Genomic DNA, 23137 nt, shown 5'->3' with positions numbered 1-23137 from the left:
TAATTAGCATTTACTTTTTCACGTTGACGGACAGTAGGAACAAGCGAAGTTCGAAAATTGACACTATATGTTTTTGTGATTTTTAGAATGTTAGAAATATAGTTTTACTCTTTCTGCTTAAATAAACTTAATTTTGATTAATTTAGTACCTTTAATTAGGTTGCGGCTATAACAGCAAAAATTTAAAAACGTAAACGACAGGTTTAATGGTTCAAACAAGCAATTTTTGTATGCAACAAAGTATTTTTGGGAGTTTTACACGAAATGTTAGTTCTTATTGCATATTATATATATAATATATATTTATCATTTACATTATCATTATTTATTTATATTTCAAATGTAAAACCAAAAAAAAAAAAGTAAACAGTATAACCTATAGTATCGTTAACCTAACCTAAAATGCTAAATTTTGTTTTTTTATTTCTGTTTAAAGTATAAAATGAATAATAAACAAATACATACCAGTATAGTTATATAAATAATAATAAATATCGTTAAACGTATCAATAAGAACTACAAATTCAATAGAAAACACGATCGCACTACTCCCTTCACAACCACGTGTATACTGAATCTGCAACTCGTATAACAGGTGAAATATGAACTTCAACCTAAAAAGATGTTTTCAAAACACGACACTATGCTTCTACGTATACGCCAGTAAGTGCACATTTGTGCTGCTATAGCCGTAGTGTCTAAAAACGACCGTTTCGTTTTGGACGGCTATAGCAGTCATGCCACATTGTGAACTTCGCTTTGACGGCTATAGCCGCAATTGTCCGTCAACGTGTTAAGAAGTTATGATTTATGTTATGAGCGTTTTGAGACAAATACAAGTTTTTGCAGTAGTATTTTGAGTGGCGTTGTTGTGCGCCTCTGCATATAATATAAGCGCATGCTGTACAATTAATTATTAATACAGCATGTGCTTATATTAAATATTTTTAAATATATTTTTTTTCTGAATTTCACCTTACAACCAGGACGCTGGAAGATGTTTTATCGTTACAGATCAAGAAATAAAAACTTTTTGACAATGCAAAAACTTATAAACTATGAAAATTAATTAATTGTTTAGTTACGTACAATTAAAATTTTGGTCGGCAACCAATACATTGGTTGACTACATTTAGTTACACACGGTGCATTAATTGGGAAAATCGTACAGAGCCAATTTTTTTGGGGAGGTGCTGATCACTTAGTATGGTTTATTTTTCTGCCTAACTATTGTTTTAAATAATAATATGTAAATACATAAATACTATTTTAATATGCAATTTCAAGTGTTTTGTAGTTTAACAGAACACTTGAAATATTGTTCCTTCTCACACAAACTACGTAAACGACATCGATATTACTTTAGTTTTATTCAAGCCTCAGTTGACACCCAAACCATTTGAATAACGTTGTGCGTAATTTCTAATGTAATTAAAAATAAATTAATTATAGCAAAGTATTAAAAAAAAAAAAAAAACAAAGCAAAATGTGCCTCTGTTTGGGAGCATGTGTTGTGAAATATATTTTAATTATTATAAATCTTATTTTAACCGTAAGTATTTATTTATAATTTTTCGTTATAAATAATTTGTTGCAAATATTTTATGAATATAATAATTTTTAAGGGTGGACGAGAGAAAGCCATGATAGCTGCGAAGCTTAATCGAACTATCGCCATATATATAATAACCTTTAATTAATAAATAACTTGTGTACATAACTTTCAGTTAGTTGGTTTAGCCATCACAGCGCTGGGTATAGTAGTTCTTCTGAAGGTACGGAATATCGAAGATTTGGAATCGGATGATCTCAACTTATTTCCGACATTGATAATCGTGATTGGCTGTATCATCACAGTCATATTCTTCTTAGGATGCTGTGGTGCAATCTCCAGGAACAGTTGTATGTTAATATCGGTACGTTCTGAGGTTTTTTTTTTGTTAGAAAATGGAGATGGTAAGCGGTTTCCAGTGTCCATAGCCATTGGCATTGCAAAAAATTTAAGCCATTTCTAGCATCATCAGTACGACGCGTAAGCTGGAATCTAAGATATCTACCTTGTCTCCGTAGCTGTATCGCTCTAACCTTGAAATTTAGAAAAGTAAATCATATCGGGTTACCTTACCTTATAATTAAGTAATGTAATAAAATGTTATCGATACTTACAATAAACATGGTGTTTTCCTGACTGATATCGGTAACGGCCATAATATCCATTATCACCGAAGAATAGCCATAACTGCGCAGGAGATATTACAATGCTCTAGTATGTGCATGCTAGCATAGGGTGAGTGAGTCAGTGTAATTACAGGCACAAGGGACATAACATCTTAGTTCCCAAGGTTGATGGCACATTGACGATGTAAGCGACGCTTAATATTTCTTACAATGCCCATGTCTATGGGCGTTCCTAGCATCAGGTGGTCCATTTGTACCTATACTATAAAAACATGTTTTTTAATGACCTGACATTAAAAAACATGATCCTAGGACGTCGAGAGTCTTACAAGCTAGGCACTGAACCATCGAAGCAGTCAATAAATACAAACCTTTCATGTCCTTCGTCACTGTCTTGTATCTACGTCAATTTTGTCATTATATCCTGTTTTCAAGCCCTTTATATCCTTACTAGTAGTATATGTATAGTCGCTTGTTGTAATATTCGTACAATGTATGTAATGTATGAGTATTTTTTCAGTATTCCGTGATTACAGTGATTGTAGCCAGTTTAACTGTTGGCTTAACGGTGTTTCTATCAAAAAACAAAGGGACTGTGACGGACATGTTTATTGATGAACTGTCAGGAGGGTTGAATAATACCGACGCAATGGTTTTGAGCACATTGGAAACGTCTGTAAGTTATATTTCATAAGTTTAGGTACCTGTTTCATTATTATAATTAACGTATTATGCAATTTTATTATAATTATATATTTAACAACTGATTTACTTACATTCAGAATTTCATTAAATATATGAAAATCACTTATAAATATTCTACTGTTCTGAGGTAAGCAGTAGCAGGCAAGACTCCGTCTGTCTGTTGCATCTTATTTGTTAGAATTTTTTTTTTAAATTACATTCATGGTTTATTATAATATAATATATTTTTGTACTTGACATCCAAATTCTTCTCCAAATTCAAAAGTAGCAGCACACAATAAAAATGTTTCATTTGTCATATTGTGTTTTAAAAATATTTAAATATGCCTTTAATATTATGTCATGATAACCTGATGACACTTTCAGCTGAAGTGTTGCGGCACGACTGGTCCAGATTATTATGAATCCTCCTCGCTCCCCGTCACATGTTGCCCAGACATGTTGTCGAATATCCAAAACATCCAGAATATTCAAAATCATGTAGACTTTTCTTCAATAACCAACGATATCAACATAAATACGAGTGGGGGAGAACTGTGCAATATGAATAATGCTTTTCAAGAGGGATGCGTGACAAAGGCCGCCGAAACGTTAAAAGACGTACTGAAAACAGTTGTCACTGTTCTCATTTTTATATGTATTGCCGAGGTTGGTAATTTACATTTGTATAGTTTTATTTTATTAAATTATATTTTACTCAGTTTTCAAAAAAAAATTGATTAATATAATAGTAGCGGCTAAATCTTAATGCTAGTCAGTTGCGAGTGCCCAAACACGTATCCCCTAACTCTCAGTCCAATGGGCAGGCCAACAGCCTTACGTGCTTTCCGAGGCACAATATTGTAAGTTAAATCATGGCTGTCACTACCTCAGGATCAGCAGCCTAATAAGTCAACGAGGTAGTTCATTTATTTTCTTAGATATATTCATAGGATACGATGACTACAGCGCAAGACTCGTCTTGAGCAGATGGCCTTGAGATTCGGTGACATGGTCAATATCAATAGCGCCAATGGCCAATATGGCCAATATTTAAATTATAAATAGATACCTGATGGTATGTTATCACCACCACCTATATACATTATTATCAATAAGCAAGCATTATTATACATAAAATTAGTAATAATATACGTAAACGTAGAGAGCAATATTAATCATCCCTTACTCTGCTGACGCGCTACCAATCTTGGGCTGGCAGTTACACTGTCATTTCACTGTCAGACTGTCGACTCATGATAAATATTGCTAGTAATAAATGTATGAATGTTTTTCAGTATGTGGTAGCAGTTATGGCCATGCTATATACCTGTTATATCAGAAGAAAGAAGTGAGGTCCAGCGGAACTAAACCGCATCATTTACATTATTACTAATAAAACTAAAGCATATATATATACAGTTAATCAAATTATTTATAAACCTTTACTTAATAATTATAAATCAAATGTATTTCCTTTTTTTATAAAATTAATTGATATAAGGAACGAGTTTTTTTTTAAATTAAACTTTCATGAACCTTATTGTTATGTTTTGTTTTATTTCACCTGTTAAATGCGTGGATACATTTTGAAACTCGAGCTTAAGCTTGTGTTGGCATAGTTGATCTCAAATTCTGCACATACTTTTGATGCTGGTGACAACATAATCTATATATATATTAAAACACCACTGACTGACTTATCACAAGATTTTCAAAATTATAGGTCCGAGTTTAGGAATATTTGCTTATTTAATAAAAAATAATAAAATCCTTAACGTATGGATACATTAGATTACATTGCGTACTTGTTCAATGAGTACAAGCGCCTCAACTAGGCCGAGCATGTGTCTCAGACGCTGATGTCTTCCGATGTCGTTATACGATTAGAAGTTATAGTTAGAACGACTTTACGGCTTAGTATGAAGACGGGACGGGCAGCTAGTCTAATATATAATCTTTTAGATATAAAGTATAATATACTACTTTAGGATAGTTTACAAATTATATTTAGCTACCTCCCGATTTTGCTCGGATCGAAGGTCTTCATAAAAAATGTATATCGTAATACATATTAATTTTTAATAAAATATTAATTTTATTATATAAACTCTATTTCCATGACTTTGTTTCGAAATTTTCAACGATAATTAATGAATTATACAGTGAACCTTTCTTATGAATCACTCCGTTCATTGTTATGAAAATCCGTTCGTTTTTGAGTTTATTACGTTCAGACAGACATTTTATGATTTACAGTATGTAGTGCTGCGCCTCGGCGTGACCCATCGCGTAAGATCTTAAACCAAAATTCGCCAATTAAATAAATTTGTATTTGACAGAAATATTTATATAATATCAAGTGAAAAAATGCAAATTTTATTCGTTACATTATTATATGTTATATTTAAAAGTTGTTATAACTTAAAAGCTCTCTAGCTCAATTAGTTTTGCGATTAGATAGTACCGATAAGAATAGAATATTGTGTTTTACATTTCTTAATTTAACTTTTTTTTTAATATTGTAATATATGCATGTGAATGTCCTACTGCTGGGCTAAGGCCTCCTCTCCTTTTTTTTGTGGAGAAGGTTTTATATATCTACCTATACAAATAAAATACAAAACTGCACAATACAATATGATCCAGATCTGCATTGATACGCTTCGTTGATAAATTGTAATAAAATAATTAAGTTGTCATGCGGTTTATTTTTTCCTAATAGTAGTTACTATACGTGTAACAGCCTGTGAATGTCCCACTGCTGGGTTAAGGCCTCCTCTGCCTTTTTGAGGAGAAAGTTTGGAGCTTATTCAACCACGCTGCTCCAATGCGGGTTGGTGGAATACACATGTGGCAGAATTTCAGTGAAATTTGACACATGCAGGTTTCCTCACGATGTTTTCCTTCACCGGCAAGCACGAGATGACTTATAAACACAAATTAAGCACATGAAAATTCAGTGGTGCTTGCCCGGGCTTGAACCCACGATTATCGGTTAAGATTCTCGCGTTCTTACAACTGGGCCATCTCGACCATTCGAAAACAAAAAAAAAAACAAAATGTGTAATAGTTTCTTTCAAATTGTTTCCATACCGGTTTTTCATACCACATTTACATACCACATATTTTATAATAAAAATAATATTAAGCTGAAACTATTTATGATATTTTGAATACTACTACAACTATTTTGTAGTTAAGTACACTTATAGCGTTGAATATATGGGTTACAATGAATACAGTTAGTTACTATAAAATAAGAATAAAATGAAATGATCAAACGTTGCTTTTATATTTAAAGCTAAACAAGTAACATGGTATGACATAGGCATAGCGAAAGTATTTAGAAATTCTTATTTACGACTATCCCTGACAGGTGTTAATACGATTAGATTCATTTTCTGTTGTATATTTGTTATATTGCCCGTGTGTGGATGTAATTATTATATAATATAAAAACCAGTCAGTCATAAGGACTGCCGATAAAAGTGAAAACTTGAAAACGTTAAATATATTTGTCCAATTTCCACATCTATTGGCTCCAAATAATAATTCTATCCCTTTTCATTATATACCTTTTTATTCATTAAAATATAATAGTAAATCGCAAACTCGGTACAAAATATATTAATACAGCTTAATTTAAATAAATAATACTTAAAATAGACTTAAATTTCAATAATTATTATCCTTATTATTTTTCACAATACCTCAATTATTTTTACTTTTAACCATTTATTATATTAACATTAGCATGTTGGTGATGTGAAGCCACGAGTCTATCCCCTGCGATAAACCAACGCAACGCGCCAAAAGTTTTCACTTCAAAAAAAGTTTTTACGACTGAACCTTATGATTTTTATAGATATGCCAAAAACTGTTTTTTTAATATAGTCTGAGAACCCATCACACGGAGATATAAAAAAACACATTTTATAATGAGTATATATCTCGATATAGCTAATAATTAACATTAAATAACCTTTATATGCAGAACTTGAAAATTTTAAAGAGGAGTACACATTCATTAAAATCTTTAAAAATTTCTAAAAACCTCCAAAGACGAAAGGACAGTTTACGCTTTATTTCATTATGTAGTAAATAACAGCTTGTAAACCTATTAAATTGTTGGCTAATAGCTCTGCGGCAGGATGCTTCTCGAAAATACAAACTGCTAGTCCGGGCTGCTATTGAGAATTTTCGACAGAAAAACTCAACAACTTTGAGCCCAGGACCTCCTGGGCTGCGGCTTTACATCTAGCCAACAAATCTACAATCTAATCTACTTGGTATAATTTAAATGTAAATTATATTATATTTGAATACTTAAAATTAATTTTAACCTTTTGATGCTATGTATAATGTAGTAACGTATAGCCTGGTTGCATAATTCTCATTTAATCTAAGTAAATAAATAAATAGTCAGGATCGGTGTTGTACTGGATTTAACTCTAGACATATTTTCCTTACCTCAATCGATTGGACATATATATAACATATCTATTAATTTTATCCCTTTCAACAGCCGCGACTAATAAGACTAGAGCTTATCCCGACGCGTTGATCCAATGTCGGTTGGTAGATACACATGTGGAAGATTTTCACGCGACAGATGCAGGCTACGATGCTTTCCATCTCCGCCGAGCACGAGATGAATTATAAACAAATTAGACCAAGTTGTACAGAAACGTTCCACCCACAGCAAAAAAAATATTAAGATTTGAAAGAGAAAACAATTTTTATAATAGCAGTATGTGTTATATAATGTGTTACATATTACTGTAAAAACATTTTGTAACAGTTACACGACAAGGTCCAGTAAAACCGTGAAAAGTCAGAGGTGCTTGCCTTGTTTTAAAGTATGAACCCTCATATTTCTTTATTCAACAAAGAAGCATTACTTATTGATTTTTAAATTAAAAACTACCACCGATTCGTAAAAGAAATACCCTGTCCTGAGAAGAACCGGCGAAAAAAACTCAGAAACATTGTGCATATGTGACATACCTTCATTAAAATCTGTATTTTACTATTTGTAGACAGAGTAATTTAGTTTTTATAGCAGTGCAATATGGCATATATTTGATGTGCTAGCCGTGTGTACCCCGGCTTTACTGAATCACCAAATACTTTATTCTTAATCGTGTAACGGAACTCGAGACCGGTCCTGGAATATTCCATGTTCGTTATTGCTTCGTAAAGATTTTAACAAAAATAATCATAAAAATCAGTATGAACTTTTAATTGTACAAAGTACTGTTTTATATAAAAATAGAATTTGGTTGTTTGATGCGCTTGCATGTTTTTATTTCGAGGCAGCATTCAGATCAAAATTTCAGGATTATAACTTTTTTTTGCGTCTACTTATAACAGTTATCCCTTGTGTCATAAGTGAATGATCCAAATGGAATTCTGTCCAAGGTGGAATCAGTTCTATTATGGATCGCTAATACAATATTGTAGTCCTGACGATTCATGGCAGACGTCTTCTATGTGAGTGTTTACATCGTACCTCGTATATTACAACGAGGACAGTGACACCTTTGTTTTGCTCAGAAGAAATACAATGCGTAATTGTATGTGTAACACAGATGATGATAATTTTTAACCTTCTACAGTGAAATACGTGTACACTGTTATGAAAGACCTGTGGAATTGTGTATGTTTACAATATAAATTAAGTACCTATGTATATAAACTATTGTAAGCTTTTGTTTTCTTCATGGAGCTAAATATATAATAGTGGAAATGTTCGCCAACTTCGTCCGTTACATCGCGGCGACGAGCTTGCAATACGACTTGAATCGTAATTTTAATAAACTTAAAGGTCTTACCACATCCTTATAATTAATTATTTATTATTTTGAAAATAAAAATAATTTATTTATACTATAAAAATATTCTTCGAGATTTCGTATTTACGATTCTTAAATCCTCGAATTTTTTTATTATTATTTAAAAATATGCTTTAACCAACACTCGTCGATGTTTTAAATTATTATGCAAGTATACATATTATATATGTACAAGTATATATAGTATATATATGTATATATATTATGCAAGTATAAATGAAATTAAAAGTTTAGTTTTGTTTAGTTAATTTTTAAGCCACTAAGTGTGGCGGTAACCTTACTTTCTCAAATACTACTTTAATCCAGGTCAATAGCACGGCTTGCAAAATAAATATATATAAACATAGATACCTTTATTTTTTAGAAAGACATGTCCCACTTAATAGTAATATCATAGCAAGATAATTTTATATTTGATTAATATTCAAAATTCGGTCAGTAATATTAAAATAAGTCAATAATGTGTAGCTCAATATTGCATTTATTCTTCTTCTTCTTCTGCCTAGCGTTTTCCCGGCCTAGTAACGCCAGGGTCAATATTGCATTTATTATGTTGTGTATTCTAAATTATATATAAAACAAAATGGTGCAAAATATACGCCTCCGATATGCCCGTGACCTTACCAGGGGTCATCCCTAAAAATAAGCGCTTCAGTCGACATCGATTTCAGCCAACTCATATGTTTCACTACAATTACTGGTGCTAGGGCTTTGTGCAAGCTCGTCTGGATAGGTACTACCCACTCATCAGATATTCTACCGCAAAACAGCAGTACTTGATATTATTGTGTTCCGGTTTGAAGGGTGAGTGAGCCAGTGTAATTACAAGCACAAGGGACGTAAAATCTTAGTTCCCAAAGTTGGTGGCGCATTGGCTATGTAAGCGATGGTTGACATTTCTTACAATGCCTATATCTAAGGGCGTTTGGTGACCACTTACCATCAGGTGGCCCATATGCTCGTCCGCCGTCCTATTCTATAAAAAAAAAATACAATTTTTATACTTTTTCTTTTATTTTCATTTAGCTGAATAAACGAAATTTAATTTAATTTATTCTTAAACTCATATAAGCAAAATAATATTGACAGCAATTATTATTATATTGTACCTCTATGAATAAATGCATGTTTTCATTCGTCTTCGTTTACTGGTAGTAGGGCTTTGTGCAAGCTCGTCTGGGTAGGTACTATCCACTCATCAGATATTCTACCGCAAAACAGCAGTACTTGGTATTGTTGTATTTCGGGTTGAAGTTAAAGTTGTTGTTTTAATTAGTTTTAAATGTAATGAGTGATACCTACAAAACCCACTTTCTATTGATTATGGTACATTTGCTTACATTACCGCTAAATATTTTGTTGTACTTGCTTGTTCGATCGCTGTTGAAAATTCAGTGTATTGTATACTGGGGTCCGATTCTACTGATTTATAACTGTCACGATACGTTCCCGATTCTATTCCGATCCAACTTCGACCGAACTGTAACTGGATCGGTGTGTTAGTAGAATAGGAAACCAGTTAAACGGCTACGATTTCGTTTCGATTCGACTGCTATAATAGTGACAATTTGTTAGTAGAATTATCTATAATTTTGTCTACTAGTGTTTCTTTTGCAAATGATAAAAAATATACGTGGAATAAAAATAAATATTTTACCATTTTAGTATAAAACAAAAATTTTATAATTATGTTTATAAAAAACCGGGACGAGTAACTAGTTCGATAATAAAACCAACCGATAAAAAGCAGCTTGAAATGAAATAACAGACAACGGTAAAATCAAGATGACGTGCAACTTGTTGGGGTTCAATGTCCGATAAAACAGATGTCACTATTACAGGCCCTTTACATTATTTAGATGAAGTTATGTCGTTGTACGCTGTGCCAGCCTTTTCTCCCGTCGTTTCTTCTGATATATATATAATTATATTCTAAATTTAAAAGAAAGCTCTTTAAATTTTTTTTTTATAAAGACTATACTTTTTTTTCACTAATGTTAATGTTAGGAATATGAATAAAACTATAAACAGTACTAAAAATTCTATAATGAAGTCTAACTCATTCCCATTTCATAGGGATAGTCTTGACAGTCCGCTACAAGGCTACGCGTGAGTGAGGTCTATGTCAGTTAACTTAGTGATATAATCAATACGTAAACAGGATATAGATGAATAAGCCAAGACAATAAACTAATAGTAACAAGAGTAGTGAGATTCTATATTATGTATACATATATCGCGATATTATATTCATCGAAATATTAATAATTTACGTAAAATAAACCAGTATATGAAACACACAAAATTTACGACAAACGCGTTAGAAAACTAGAGACAAATCACAAGAATATTAGAAGTATGTGTGTTTGCTCATGCAATTTTTTCATGTTTAGTTCTAAAATAATTGATGAGTGGGTGGTACCGAGCGGACCTGCAGCCCTACTACCGGCGTAAATACGAAACAAATACCATCAAAAGTGGCCTATATGAGTTTAACAAAAGTTAATTGGGTACAATCCATATATTGGTGGTAGGGCTTTGTGCAAGCTCGTCTGGGTAGGTATCACCCACTCATCAGATATTCTACCGCAAAACAGCAATACTTGATATTGTTGTGTTCCGGTTTGAAGGGTGAGTGAGCCAGTGTAATTACAGGCACAAGGGACATAAAATCTTAGTTGCCAAGGTTGGTGGCGCATTGGCTATAAGCGATGGTTGACATTTCTTACAATGCCAATTTCTAAGGGCGTTTGGTGACCACTTACCATCAGGTGGCCCATATGCTCGTCCACCTTCCTATTCTATAAAAAAAAAAGAATAGGTACCAGTTAGTTAGTGGGTTCACAACCGGGCAAGCACCACTGAATTTTCATGTGCTTAAAATTAATCTCGTGCTTGACGGTGAACAATATGAGGAAACATGCATGTTTCTAATTTCACTGAAATTCTGTCACATGTGTATTCTACCAACCCGCATTGTAGCAGCGTGGTGGAATAAGCTCCAAACCTTCTCCTCAAAAGGGAGAGGAAGCCTTAGCCCAGCAGTGGGATATTCACAGGCTGTTACTGTAACTGTAACTAAGTAGTTTCCGTCCGCGGCGCTCCTGACGCGTATAAAAAATTGATGATAATGATGATCGACTTCAAACTCACTTTCACATTTATAATATTGGTAAGGATTATGGAATCTTCAATACATAGATAAATAGACGATATAAATGATATTGGAGAAGATATGGCTTCGTGGCAAGTAGGTGGTCTCCGGGGTCCTTTCGGGCTGCCGGAGATTGGAGGATGTAGAAGGAGGAGGGAGAGGCAGGTTCGCCCAGTTTCGGTGTCTATGCTGGGTGGACAGACTGTTATCACCGCCTTCTCAAACTAGTTTCCCCATCCAGGCGTCAACCTGTGGTAGGATCGAGGGCCTTGCCTTAACCGGCTGGGCCAAGAGGAGACAACCTCAATAAAAAACTAGAGGTGGGTCGCTCACCTCTAGCGACGGCTGCTGGCAGGGTCGCAGTGGTAGCCACAGCGTTCCCCTAACCTCGCCGCCTGCGGTGAGGCGGAAACCGCGGAGGTTTTAGTGGGTAGGATGGGGCCTTCAGCCCCGTGAGTCCCACATACCCGTCCCGGTCCCGGATCGGGCGGCAAGCGTAAATGCCTTTTCTCCCCGAAAACAAAAAAAAGGTGTGGTATAAATACTTCTTTATATGACATATATATATAGGTATATAAAAGTAGTAGGTATGACCCATTCACTAGTCATTCTACCGCCAAGCAATACTTCGCATTGCTGAGTTTTGGTTTGAAGGCTGAGTAAACCAGAAAATAAGAAGAAAACAAAAATTTAATAAATAAATTACTTTATGAAATAGAATTAGGTGTAAATATGTTTTAATTATAAATAATATTTTTTGTTCTTTGACTTTATCTTGTAACTTTCTTTTTTTACACGCTGCGGAAACCTTCAGCAAGGAAGCCGGTTCCTTTTGTTTGTAACCGGGTTATGTGGGATTATTACCCACTAAAATGGAAACAAACAAGTATCGCCAGACGCCTAGAATGACATACAAATATCATCTTAGTTCCCATGGTGCATTTATGGTGTAAAGTATAGGTAATATTTCTTACAGTTTCAATGTTTTTGGTCTGCGGTGACCACTTACCTCGCGGCCCTGTTCTATAATAAATAAATAAATGGAATATATATATTAATATATTCAGTGTAGTATTTCAATGAGATTCACATGCGGCCTTTCGGTTGAATAAGTCTTATTCCTTTCCATTCCTCGTCACACTTTTGTTCACCGTTGAAGCATCACCACCTCTGCCTATTTAAAAGCATGCTCTAACTAGAGCCCCATTCTAATAATCTATAACGTTCCCGATTCGATTCCAACCCAACTTTGACTATTGATGTTAACATATACCGTTATGTCAAAACCAAACGTAATTGTTAACTTTATACCAATAGTCGGTAATTCAATTAAAGAATAGGAAGACGGATAAATCACGCTTCGATTTGATTGCGATAAAGTGACAATTTGTTTGTAGAATTGATTCCCTGGTTGACGAATTTGATATATGTCGATGATTGTACAGTTTATACAGGATTAATGTTAAATATAACATTAATCCTTTATAAAAATACATTGATTTTTTATAAATAGAAATATCTATTTATAAAAAATCAATGTATTTTTATATTGTAGTATTATTTGTGTTATATTAAACTAATTTAAAATATATACTTTATATGAATATCATGTACCTAAGTCATGTAAATAATACATTTTGTTTCGGAGTACATATGAATATATAACTATTCGCATATAATAAAATAAAATTATTTAGAGCTAAATACATTTCTTCTTATCACAAGTATATATGTATATAAGTATAAATTATTGAAGCATTACAAACTTTATATTTGTTAATATTGTAAAGGGCGATCGTCATCTTTATCTATTAATTATCTGTTATCTATTCATCGATTTCGATTGGTTGAAATGTAGTGTACATGTATCTTAAGAGCACATCCGGTGTTTATGAGTTCGTTTTTTACATGCCATGCTTTACCGGTAATGACATAAAAGGTGTGGTAAGACTGGTAACAGCATCACTTGCCGCTTTACATCAAGGTGAAATCTATAAACCACTTACTTACTTATATATAAAAAAAGTTCAGTGACGTTTTTTTTTTATTTGTTAAACAGTCGCAGGTATTACTTTATTCTTTTTATGAAGGTTTTAACCTGTTATAAAACAGGTTACACATTGGTTTTGTTTATTTTTTAATATTCCGTGTTCTTAGAATAAGTTGAAACTCGAAAAGCATTTATATTTATGTATGTAATAAGGAAATATGGCCCAGTGGCTTGAACGCGTGAATCTTAAATGATGCTTGCCGGTTCATACTTGGGCAAGCTACTGAGTTCTCTTTTATTACATTTTTTGTTATAATTCATATAGTGCTCGGCGATAAAGGAAAACAACGGGAAAACAATTGAAAATTGAGAATATACAAAGTGTTAGTTACTCAATTTTTTCTAAATACATATGAAGATTTCTACTAATGTTAAATTTAATGTTTAATAATAATAATAATCTTTATTTGAAAATATAAGCATTACAGTATTTACACCAAGTCGCTTATATCTACACTAATTACTCAACATTTTTTAATTATTCATACTAATTTAACATAACATACTACAAGGATAAATAAAATAAAATTTAGTAAAACAAATATAGAATTAAAATTTGTAAACAAAATAAGCTTAAATCTATTTAGGAACCACAAAATTAATTTTTAAAATTCTGAAATATATAAATTTGTTTGAACATAGTATAAAAGGGATCATAAAATATGTCTACATCTCGACAACGTACGAAGTCATTTAAAAGTTTAACAGCCCTAGCAGTGGGGCTGTTGCTAGCTTGGGGAGAATGCCACATAGGTGGATAGCAAAACAATCTATGTTGCCGTCTTCCAACACCACGCATATATTTGTCGGGAACATATAAATATATTGATTCGCGTACAGCAGTGCTATCCACCCTATGCACTAGAATTAAATAGTAAAATTTTATAAGTGCGGCTTCCCGTCTAAGCTGAAGTGAATCTAGACCAACCATACCTGACACAAACATTGAAGGATAGAGAAAAGGGTAATATCCATATTTACGTTTAAATAAATATAATTGAATCTAATTGAACGGCTGTATCGAAATAAGGTGATATTTAACAGAATTATAATTAAAATATACATTTGTAATCATACAGAAACACGCGAGGATATCCACATGTACTCCAAATATTGGTGGTAGAGCTTTGTGCAAGCTCGTCTGGGACCACCCACTCATCAGATACTCTACCGCAAAACAGCAGTACTTGGTATTGTTGTGTTCCGGTTTGAAGGGTGAGTGAGCCAGTGTAAGCACAGGTACAAGGGACATAACATCTTAGTTCCCAAGTTTGGTGGCGCATTGGTGATGTAAGCGATGGTTAACATTTCTTACAAAGCCAAAGCCTATGGGCGTTATTGACCACTTACCATCAGGCGGCATCTCGTCTATTTTTTATTATTTTTATTGGCTCATATTCTATTCTATAAAAAATAAAAAATAAGTGTTCGTTTTGGAAATGCACAAACAAACTGACAATGTTACTCCGGCTGTAATAGTATTCAGAACTAGTATTGGTCCGGCGCTGGGTCCATCACAAGTCCTTCACTGTAACACATATGCATACATTTACTGTTCTGGGTCAAACTTTCTTTACGTCTGTACACATGTATACAAATATATAATAAAACTGTGAGAACTGGATGTATAAATGTAATACGACTTATATTTTTTTATAATATGACTTCGATGCATACTTCTTCTATAATATATAGAAGAATATATAATGATAATTTAGGGTATACAAAATAATTATATAATTAAAAAATACTAATTAAATAAAGCCTTTCAAAAAACTGTTTAGTGGCACCGTGTCCAGCAAGCTGGCAACTTTGAGCTAAGAACCAGACAGTAATTGGGTCATCAGAAGTTATATGAAAATATCAGATTATTAAATATTATATCGGTCCCTACTAGAAATAATAACGTTAAAGATTAAAGGAAATAACATTTCGATATTTGATTATATTTAATTTGCATTTTTTTCTTTCATGTTTAACAAAGATCTGTTAAAATAAAAGCTAATCTCGAAAAACATTGAGTACATTTATATTTTACGCTGATATTCCTACGAAATGTTAGTTTATACGGGCTTCTCCCTTAAACGTCTATCCAAGTTAACTTAAAATATTTACTTACTCGTACATACATAATAAGATACTTAATTTAATATAGAAAACAGATAAAAAATTAAATAAAACTACCTACTCTACAAAATCTATAATCGCGTAGAACGGTAGCATTGTTTCCTCGTTGATTCGCAAATCGTAGTCTTTTGTAAAATGTAAACCCAAACTATCACGTCGAAAGCAAATAAGACGGGTACAATTTTTTTAAAGTCCAGATAATGAATAAACTTTTTTTTTCGTATATATTTTTTCATCGATGATAGATCAATGCAAGTTATCGTGTATGGCGCTAAAGCCGTTTATCAAGTTTGTATTAATTAACGGTACATCGAGCTCAACTATACATATACCTATCAATATTTGCATAGTTAACCACTCCAATACATAAATTTAAATAAATATTTATAAATTGTCCTAATTTACTTAATACCGGAATAATTAATTTTACTATCTTGGTATTTGACTTTTAAGTAAAATGATCGGTCAATAAACCGGTCAAGTTCGAACGCTCAGATAAAACATGTCGTCTTTTTTTTAATAAATATCGATGTTGAAATAACACGACCGCTTGAAAGATATTTTCGAAAAGTTCACGTAAAGCCGTTGCGCCTGATTCTGCGCCTGATTCTGCGCCTGAACTGTTTTGAGTCGTGTCAGATTGCCGTTGCATCTGATAATGAGGTTTAGGGAATACAGAGTTCCCCTATGTTTGTGCACACATTTGGTTACTATAATATGTCCCACGCTGTTGGCTGGTCTCTCTTGAAATTGGCTGCTGTGGCTGATATCAGTGAGGGGGATGTCATCATCATATTTATTAACGAATCATTGTACAAATAGCCTGAGCCATAACATCGACTTTTCTGTTACAAACTATGCTGTCTTTTTACGAGCAAATGGGCCCACCTGATGGTAAGTGGTCACCAACGCCCATAGACATTGGCATTGTAACATATGTTGACCATCGTTTTCATCGCCAATGCGTCATCAACCTTGGGAAATAAGATGTTATGCCCTTTGTTTTAATAACAAATTAAATCAATTATACTTTTGATTGTGACCGAATTCTTAATAATAAATCACACATTCAATCATGGTCAAAGTTTTGACACCATAATTGAGAAATCCCTTCCTATACAATCTTATATGATAATAATATTTCCTCACGGAACCCTAGCACTTATTAAATAATTATTTTTTAATGACGTTATAACTGTTTATCAACATTGCATGCTCTAAATTAATAATTAATTACTGACATTCATCTTAACGAATTGAGTGTAAAGTGTTTACAAAGTATGGCCACGGTTTCGCTTCGATACTTGATTTACCACGACGACATGAAGATTTAATTTTTATTCATAGATTATCCCGAATGCATCTTTTCATTCGTTCATTCATTCATTTAAAAGTATCTTATTTCAAAGATAAATAAGATAACTGTCAACATTGCGCATGTTACAAGGAAATTTTTCCTTTGCCAATTAAAAATATTTGTTGTTTTTTTTTTCAAAAAGTAGGTTATAATTGATTAGGACAATAGCAGAAACTTTCGTCATCAATACAAAATATTATTACTTTGTGCAGCTTTTTTTTAATTTTAAGAAGCTACCGATAAATGTAATCAGTAAAAATATATGATAACACGTAAATTGTAAAGTCGTTTATAAAAATAAATAACTTTTTTGTTGAAGGTACAAAATTCTTTTTTTATATAAAACAATGCTTCGTGGAATTCATTAATTTTGTGCGTATTTATGCTTCATTTTATAACCTTACATTGTTAATATATATTTATTTTTGTTTGTAGCATTAATGATCTATCTTTATATCGTTACTAGATAATAAAGAACATAGCTGCTGTTTCGAGATTCCGTGGTACTTACAGCCTGCTCTTAAGTCTGACACAACAATCAGAAAAACTTACTTTAGATAATTAATTTAATTAATTCATTTAGGGAGCCGGTTAGTGTGGTTAATAGATAGTTGCCTTTCATGTCGAAGGTTGTGGGTTCAATTCCCACCCAGGACAGACATTTGTGTGCATGAACATGTCTGTTTGTCCTGAGTCTGGGTGTAGTTATCTATATAAGTATGTATTTACAAAAGAAAAGTAGTATATGTAGCATATCAGTTGTCTGGTTTCCGTGTGTGATTAATGTCCCAGGATTTTTTTTTTTTTATTTATAGAATAGGAAGGTGGACGAGCATATGGGCCACCTGATGGTAAGTGGTCACCAAACGCCCTTAGACATTGGCATTGTAAGAAATGTCAACCATCGCTTATAGCCAATGCGCCACCAACCTTGGGAACTAAGATTTTATGTCCCTTGTGCCTGTAATTACACTGGCTCACTCACCCTTCAAACCGGAACACAACAATATCAAGTATTGCTATTTTGCGGTAGAATATCTGATGAGTGGGTGGTACCTACCCAGACGAGCTTGCACAAAGCCCTATCACCAGTAAATTATATTATATTAAAAAAATATATATTAAAATAATTAATCTAGTAACTAAGGATACTTATGAACGTTATGCCGATTCATTATATAAAAAAAATATAAAATGTTTATATCTGAACAAGGTATCTTGGTTTCGCAGGTTATCCTTACGAAAATAAAATAATTTTATTTTTCAGTTCAAAAACTTAAATAATATTTTGATCATTACAATTTATCTATGTATTATTAAGTGGTATTTGTATTCTATCCGCGTCCGTTCAGATGAATGAGTCCTCAACATCTAGAGATGAATACATGAATAGACTTTCTTGTTACTCCTGACCCCGAACACTGCCGCAAATAACTGCTTTTCGAATTAACATTCTATGCAAAATATTTTTATTTTATTATGTAAAGAGAAAAAACAATGTCTTGGGTTAGAGAAAGGACCTCAAATGGCAAAAAAATTTCAATCGTACGGTTTAGGGAGTAATAATAGGCTTAACTACAATAAAGCTTTTAATTAAATCGGTTAAATATTGTTTAGTATTTACTATTATTTATCAAAACTCGTTTAAAAACGTCGTCAACGTAAAAACATATTTAATATATCAGAAAAAACTTTTGTTTTACAAAATATATACAAACGATGATATATAGATAAAGAAAATTACAAATAAATAACAAAAAAATTCGTCATCTTCGTATTGTATCTATATCTTGTATTGTAAATATTTTTAGATAGTTAGTTCTATGAAGGCTTTTTTGGAGAAAGTAGTAAAGAGACATCAGAAAAACAGTGTGTACTTACTCATTAGAGAATACCCACTTTCAGGCATTAAAATGTTCAATTTATATTTTTTGCTCAATTTCCAGGTTCCAGTTGAGTTCGCCATTTATCCTCGACGTTCAAGTCCGGATGAATAACTTTTTAATTTTTATCTTTATTTAAATTCCATGATTCAAAAACCTTGCGTTTTTCCTTTTATAAGATGATTGCCCAATCTTATAACAAGAACTGTTAAACAAGCATTGAAACATCGAAATTATCCTTAAGGCAAATCATTTTCTTCTCTATAAATCTAAGTTCAAGGTTATCAAAATATTTTGTTTATTTCTTAAATATTATATTTAACAACGATGTGGCAATTTTTACTAGTTGCTTAGAGAAAAGCTTGAGGATAACCGAGTCGGAACGCTAGTATATAACACAAATAATGACAAATACATTTAGCGTCGGTCGAGGCGCGGTGCTTGTGTGCCCAGCACCGTTATACCCTGTATAAATGTCGACACTCTACACGCCGGGCCAGTGTCCGCTAGCCCGCCATGAGATTAAACACGTTCATACTCACACTTTGCGTGTGCGCATTCTACGCACGCGCAGCATCCATATCGTCAGAAAAAAAACTTGATGATCTCGATAATGTTGACCTCGACAATGTTGCTTTAGAGCCTGAATTAATAGACCAAGTCACGGTTAAGGACGTGGACAATAATCTGCGAAAAACGATCGTCGATATACCCGTTAAGGTCATCGAAGAACCAACAGTGCTAGATGAAAACTCCAACGATTATGTACCCAATAACGACGAGAGTATAACTATCAAAAGAGTTGATATCGACTTAGCCAATCCTGGAGAACCACAACGTCAGGAGCATGAAACTCAAAACCCTGAAAATTATGGAGAGAAAGAAAAAGCCATTTTTGGTATTAAAAAATCAATTGAAGACACTGAAAAAATTTTCAACCAAGGCCTTCAGAAATTATCGAACAACTTAAAAAACCTGTTTGGAAACAATGAGGACCTCCCAGCCATCCAAAATAATTTACAAAACTTAAGGCACGCTTTCACGGAACAGATTGTGAAACTCAATGAAACAATTACAAAAAATCTTAAGCCTGATTCTAACCAAGTTACCAAGGAATCTGAGAAAAAACTTAAAATAGTTGAATCACAGTTACAAAACTTACAAAAAAAATTTGAAGTTGGCGTTGATACTTTAAGTGAAGGCGTTGAAGTTCTTACTATAATTAGAGAGGAAGATGAAACTGCAAAAACGAAATCTATAATTAGCGAAGAACGTGAAGTGGTCAAAGCAGACGCTAAGCCCGATACACAACCAGATACTAAGCCCGATACTCAAAATGGTAACACTGCTTCTTCAACCCTAGCACCTACTACCACAAGCTCTCAAGCTCCAGCAATTTCGAATCCTGTTACTCATTTTATGCATCAATTTCAAAACACAATGTCACAGGCATTTGCTAGTTTAACTTCGTCTGTTCAAAATACTGGATCTACTAATCCGATCTCGAACTTTTTTAACGGCCTTGGCTTTCCAAATATTATTCAAGGATCAAATCCTACAGTAAATATAAATCCTCCAGCGCAACAAGGTCAAAATACTGTACCTGCCGGAGCCCAGTCTGATACCGCTGTGCCCCCACCAACCCCTACTCCATGGGGACCACAAGCTATTTTGCAACAAGTTCAAAACACATGGCAAAATCTTATAAATCCTGGACAAAATGCACAACAAACTCAGACAGCTGAAGGTCAGCAAACCGCAGCACCACCTGCTAATAATCGACCATTTTCTAATGCGTTTAATAACATAGTACAATTTCTACAAGGACCAAATCAGGCAGCACAACCAAACCCAGTAAATCCAACACCAGCATCAGCACAAAATACAAACGGTCCCTCAACAAACTCAGAAAAACCAGATGCTACTCAGGCAGATGCAATTCCAGCACCAGCTCAACAGGCTCAGCCATCATCCCAATCCGTCCCAGCTCAACAAACGGAAGAACATAATGGTCCTATTCAACAACTTGTGCAAAATAACCCAATCATTAAGGGTATTCAAAGTGCTGTACAAAGATTACAGGGAACACCGAATCCTGAGACACCTAGGAACGAAATCATTAAAGATGATAGTGAGCAAAAGGTAGAGCTCAAGGGACGGCCCGGCGTTAACACAACCAATCAAGGTATTTTGTAGTATAAAACATTCTAAATTCAATTAATGTTATATATTTATATCATATTATATTTGTCTAAATAATTAAACAAAATCTATGACTATTTTCTCCCTAGTGACAGCGTGGACAACTTTTGTAAACGGTCTTATAGGTACGATAGGCGCCGTAGTAAACGGTACAACATTATCTGTGTCAACTGCAGTTAATAGTGCTATAAATACATTAGGCACAAATATTCAGGTATTTAAACAAAGAAAAAACTATAAATGTCGTGTGCTGCCTTACAATATCAACTCAAACTGTGTGCTTTATGTGTTCTCATTATTGTTTAATATGTCGTAATAGACGTAGAAATATATGTCCAGTATTCAATTACGCATAAAAAGGAAATGGTGCTAATTAATTTTATATATAGGTGGTAAAAGATCAGTTATGTAACATAGTTATATTTATTAATTTTTATTACTATAGTTGCATAGTTTACATTAGTGTATAACAAGCAATACCTTTATTTTACCGTTATTGATTGTTTTTTTTTGTGAAATAAACATTACATAAGTTACTAATTAAAATACTAATTTTTGTGCTAATGTAACGTAATGTACCAAGTTAAAGTACATACGTTTTATTTATACAATTTTAATTTTCAGGCGATACTAGCGTCAGCGGGCTAGTGAAAAACATTGAAGAACAAAAGGAAGAAAACGTTATTCCTAAGGATAGTGAAGAAATCGTAGAAGGACCGATAAAGGCGGATAATGTGGAAATCCCATCGGTTTCTGATAAGACTGAATAAGTCGTAGTGTGATACAGTAGTTAAAGTAATTTATTTATTAAGTAATTTTAATGTAAATAACAAATTAAAAAAGATGTTTCATTAAATCTAATAAAGGATTATTGGAACAAATAATATTTGTTTTAATTCCCTATTTATGTTTCTGTAATATAACCTATACCAAATAACAGCAAGTAAAGTATCGGCCTGTAAAAGTCGCACTGCTGTGTAACGCCTTTTCTCCTCTTTGAGAAGAAGGTTTGTGGTGTTGGTGGAATACCCATGTAATTAAAATTAATAATAAAAATTATTTGCAACGATATCTACAGGTTTCCGTACAATGTTTTTTCTATTTTTGCCTATTTATAAGTCATATCGTGCTCAACAAGCATGAAATGATAAATACAAATTAAACACATAAAAGAACTAGAGGCAAAAATTGCATGCATTGGTTTGAACTCGCAATTTTCAGTCAAGATTCACAGTTTCCAGGCACTGGGCATATCGGCTTATAATTTAATAAAGTTTTGTGTAAATTAAAAAAAAAATCATGCCGATTGGACCCAATAGAATTAATATTACGATATAAACTTCTTATTTAGACCCTTATTTTACCTGGGCGACACAGGGACGGGAGTAGCTAGTAATATAATAAATTTTGAATGCGAATCTTCATTCCTTTAAATTTACCGCTCAAACCTCTAGACAATTAGAAATAAACATTCGAATGGGATGAAATTGTTTTTTTTTAATTTAGTACCTACCTAAGACAAACAATTTACATTAGTTGTGCCAAATGAATGCATTAATGTTGTATTTATCAATTAATAAAGTACTTTCCGTTTTTAAGTGTAGTCTTGGTCACTTAATGACAAGCTGATGAGTTCGCTTCTGT

At 33.0% G+C, this 23137-nt stretch overlaps 3 protein-coding genes across 3 annotated transcripts in view; 2 read left to right on the top strand and 1 right to left on the bottom strand.

The window, feature by feature from the left end:
- LOC126769601 (terminal uridylyltransferase Tailor-like) overlaps positions 1–23137 on the bottom strand; it is a 598301-nt gene that overhangs the window by 405638 nt on the left and 169526 nt on the right. The window lies entirely within an intron of this gene.
- On the top strand, positions 1355–4405 carry LOC126769621 (23 kDa integral membrane protein-like). Its single transcript, XM_050488495.1, has 5 exons — positions 1355–1552; positions 1728–1916; positions 2699–2854; positions 3250–3531; positions 4161–4405. The coding sequence occupies exons 1-5, from the start codon at positions 1487–1489 to the stop codon at positions 4215–4217; spliced, it is 750 nt and encodes a 249-aa protein (XP_050344452.1). The 5' UTR covers positions 1355–1486; the 3' UTR covers positions 4218–4405.
- On the top strand, positions 19808–22360 carry LOC126769723 (translation initiation factor IF-2-like). Its single transcript, XM_050488641.1, has 2 exons — positions 19808–21476; positions 22118–22360. Exons 1-2 carry the CDS (start codon positions 19808–19810, stop codon positions 22261–22263), a joined length of 1815 nt encoding a protein of 604 aa, XP_050344598.1. The 3' UTR covers positions 22264–22360.

Source organism: Nymphalis io, chromosome 7 (assembly GCF_905147045.1).
Source record: "Nymphalis io chromosome 7, ilAglIoxx1.1, whole genome shotgun sequence".
Classification (NCBI taxonomy): domain Eukaryota; kingdom Metazoa; phylum Arthropoda; class Insecta; order Lepidoptera; family Nymphalidae; genus Nymphalis; species Nymphalis io.
Note: the sequence above shows the minus strand (reverse complement) of the source record. Positions and strands in the feature narration are given on the sequence as shown.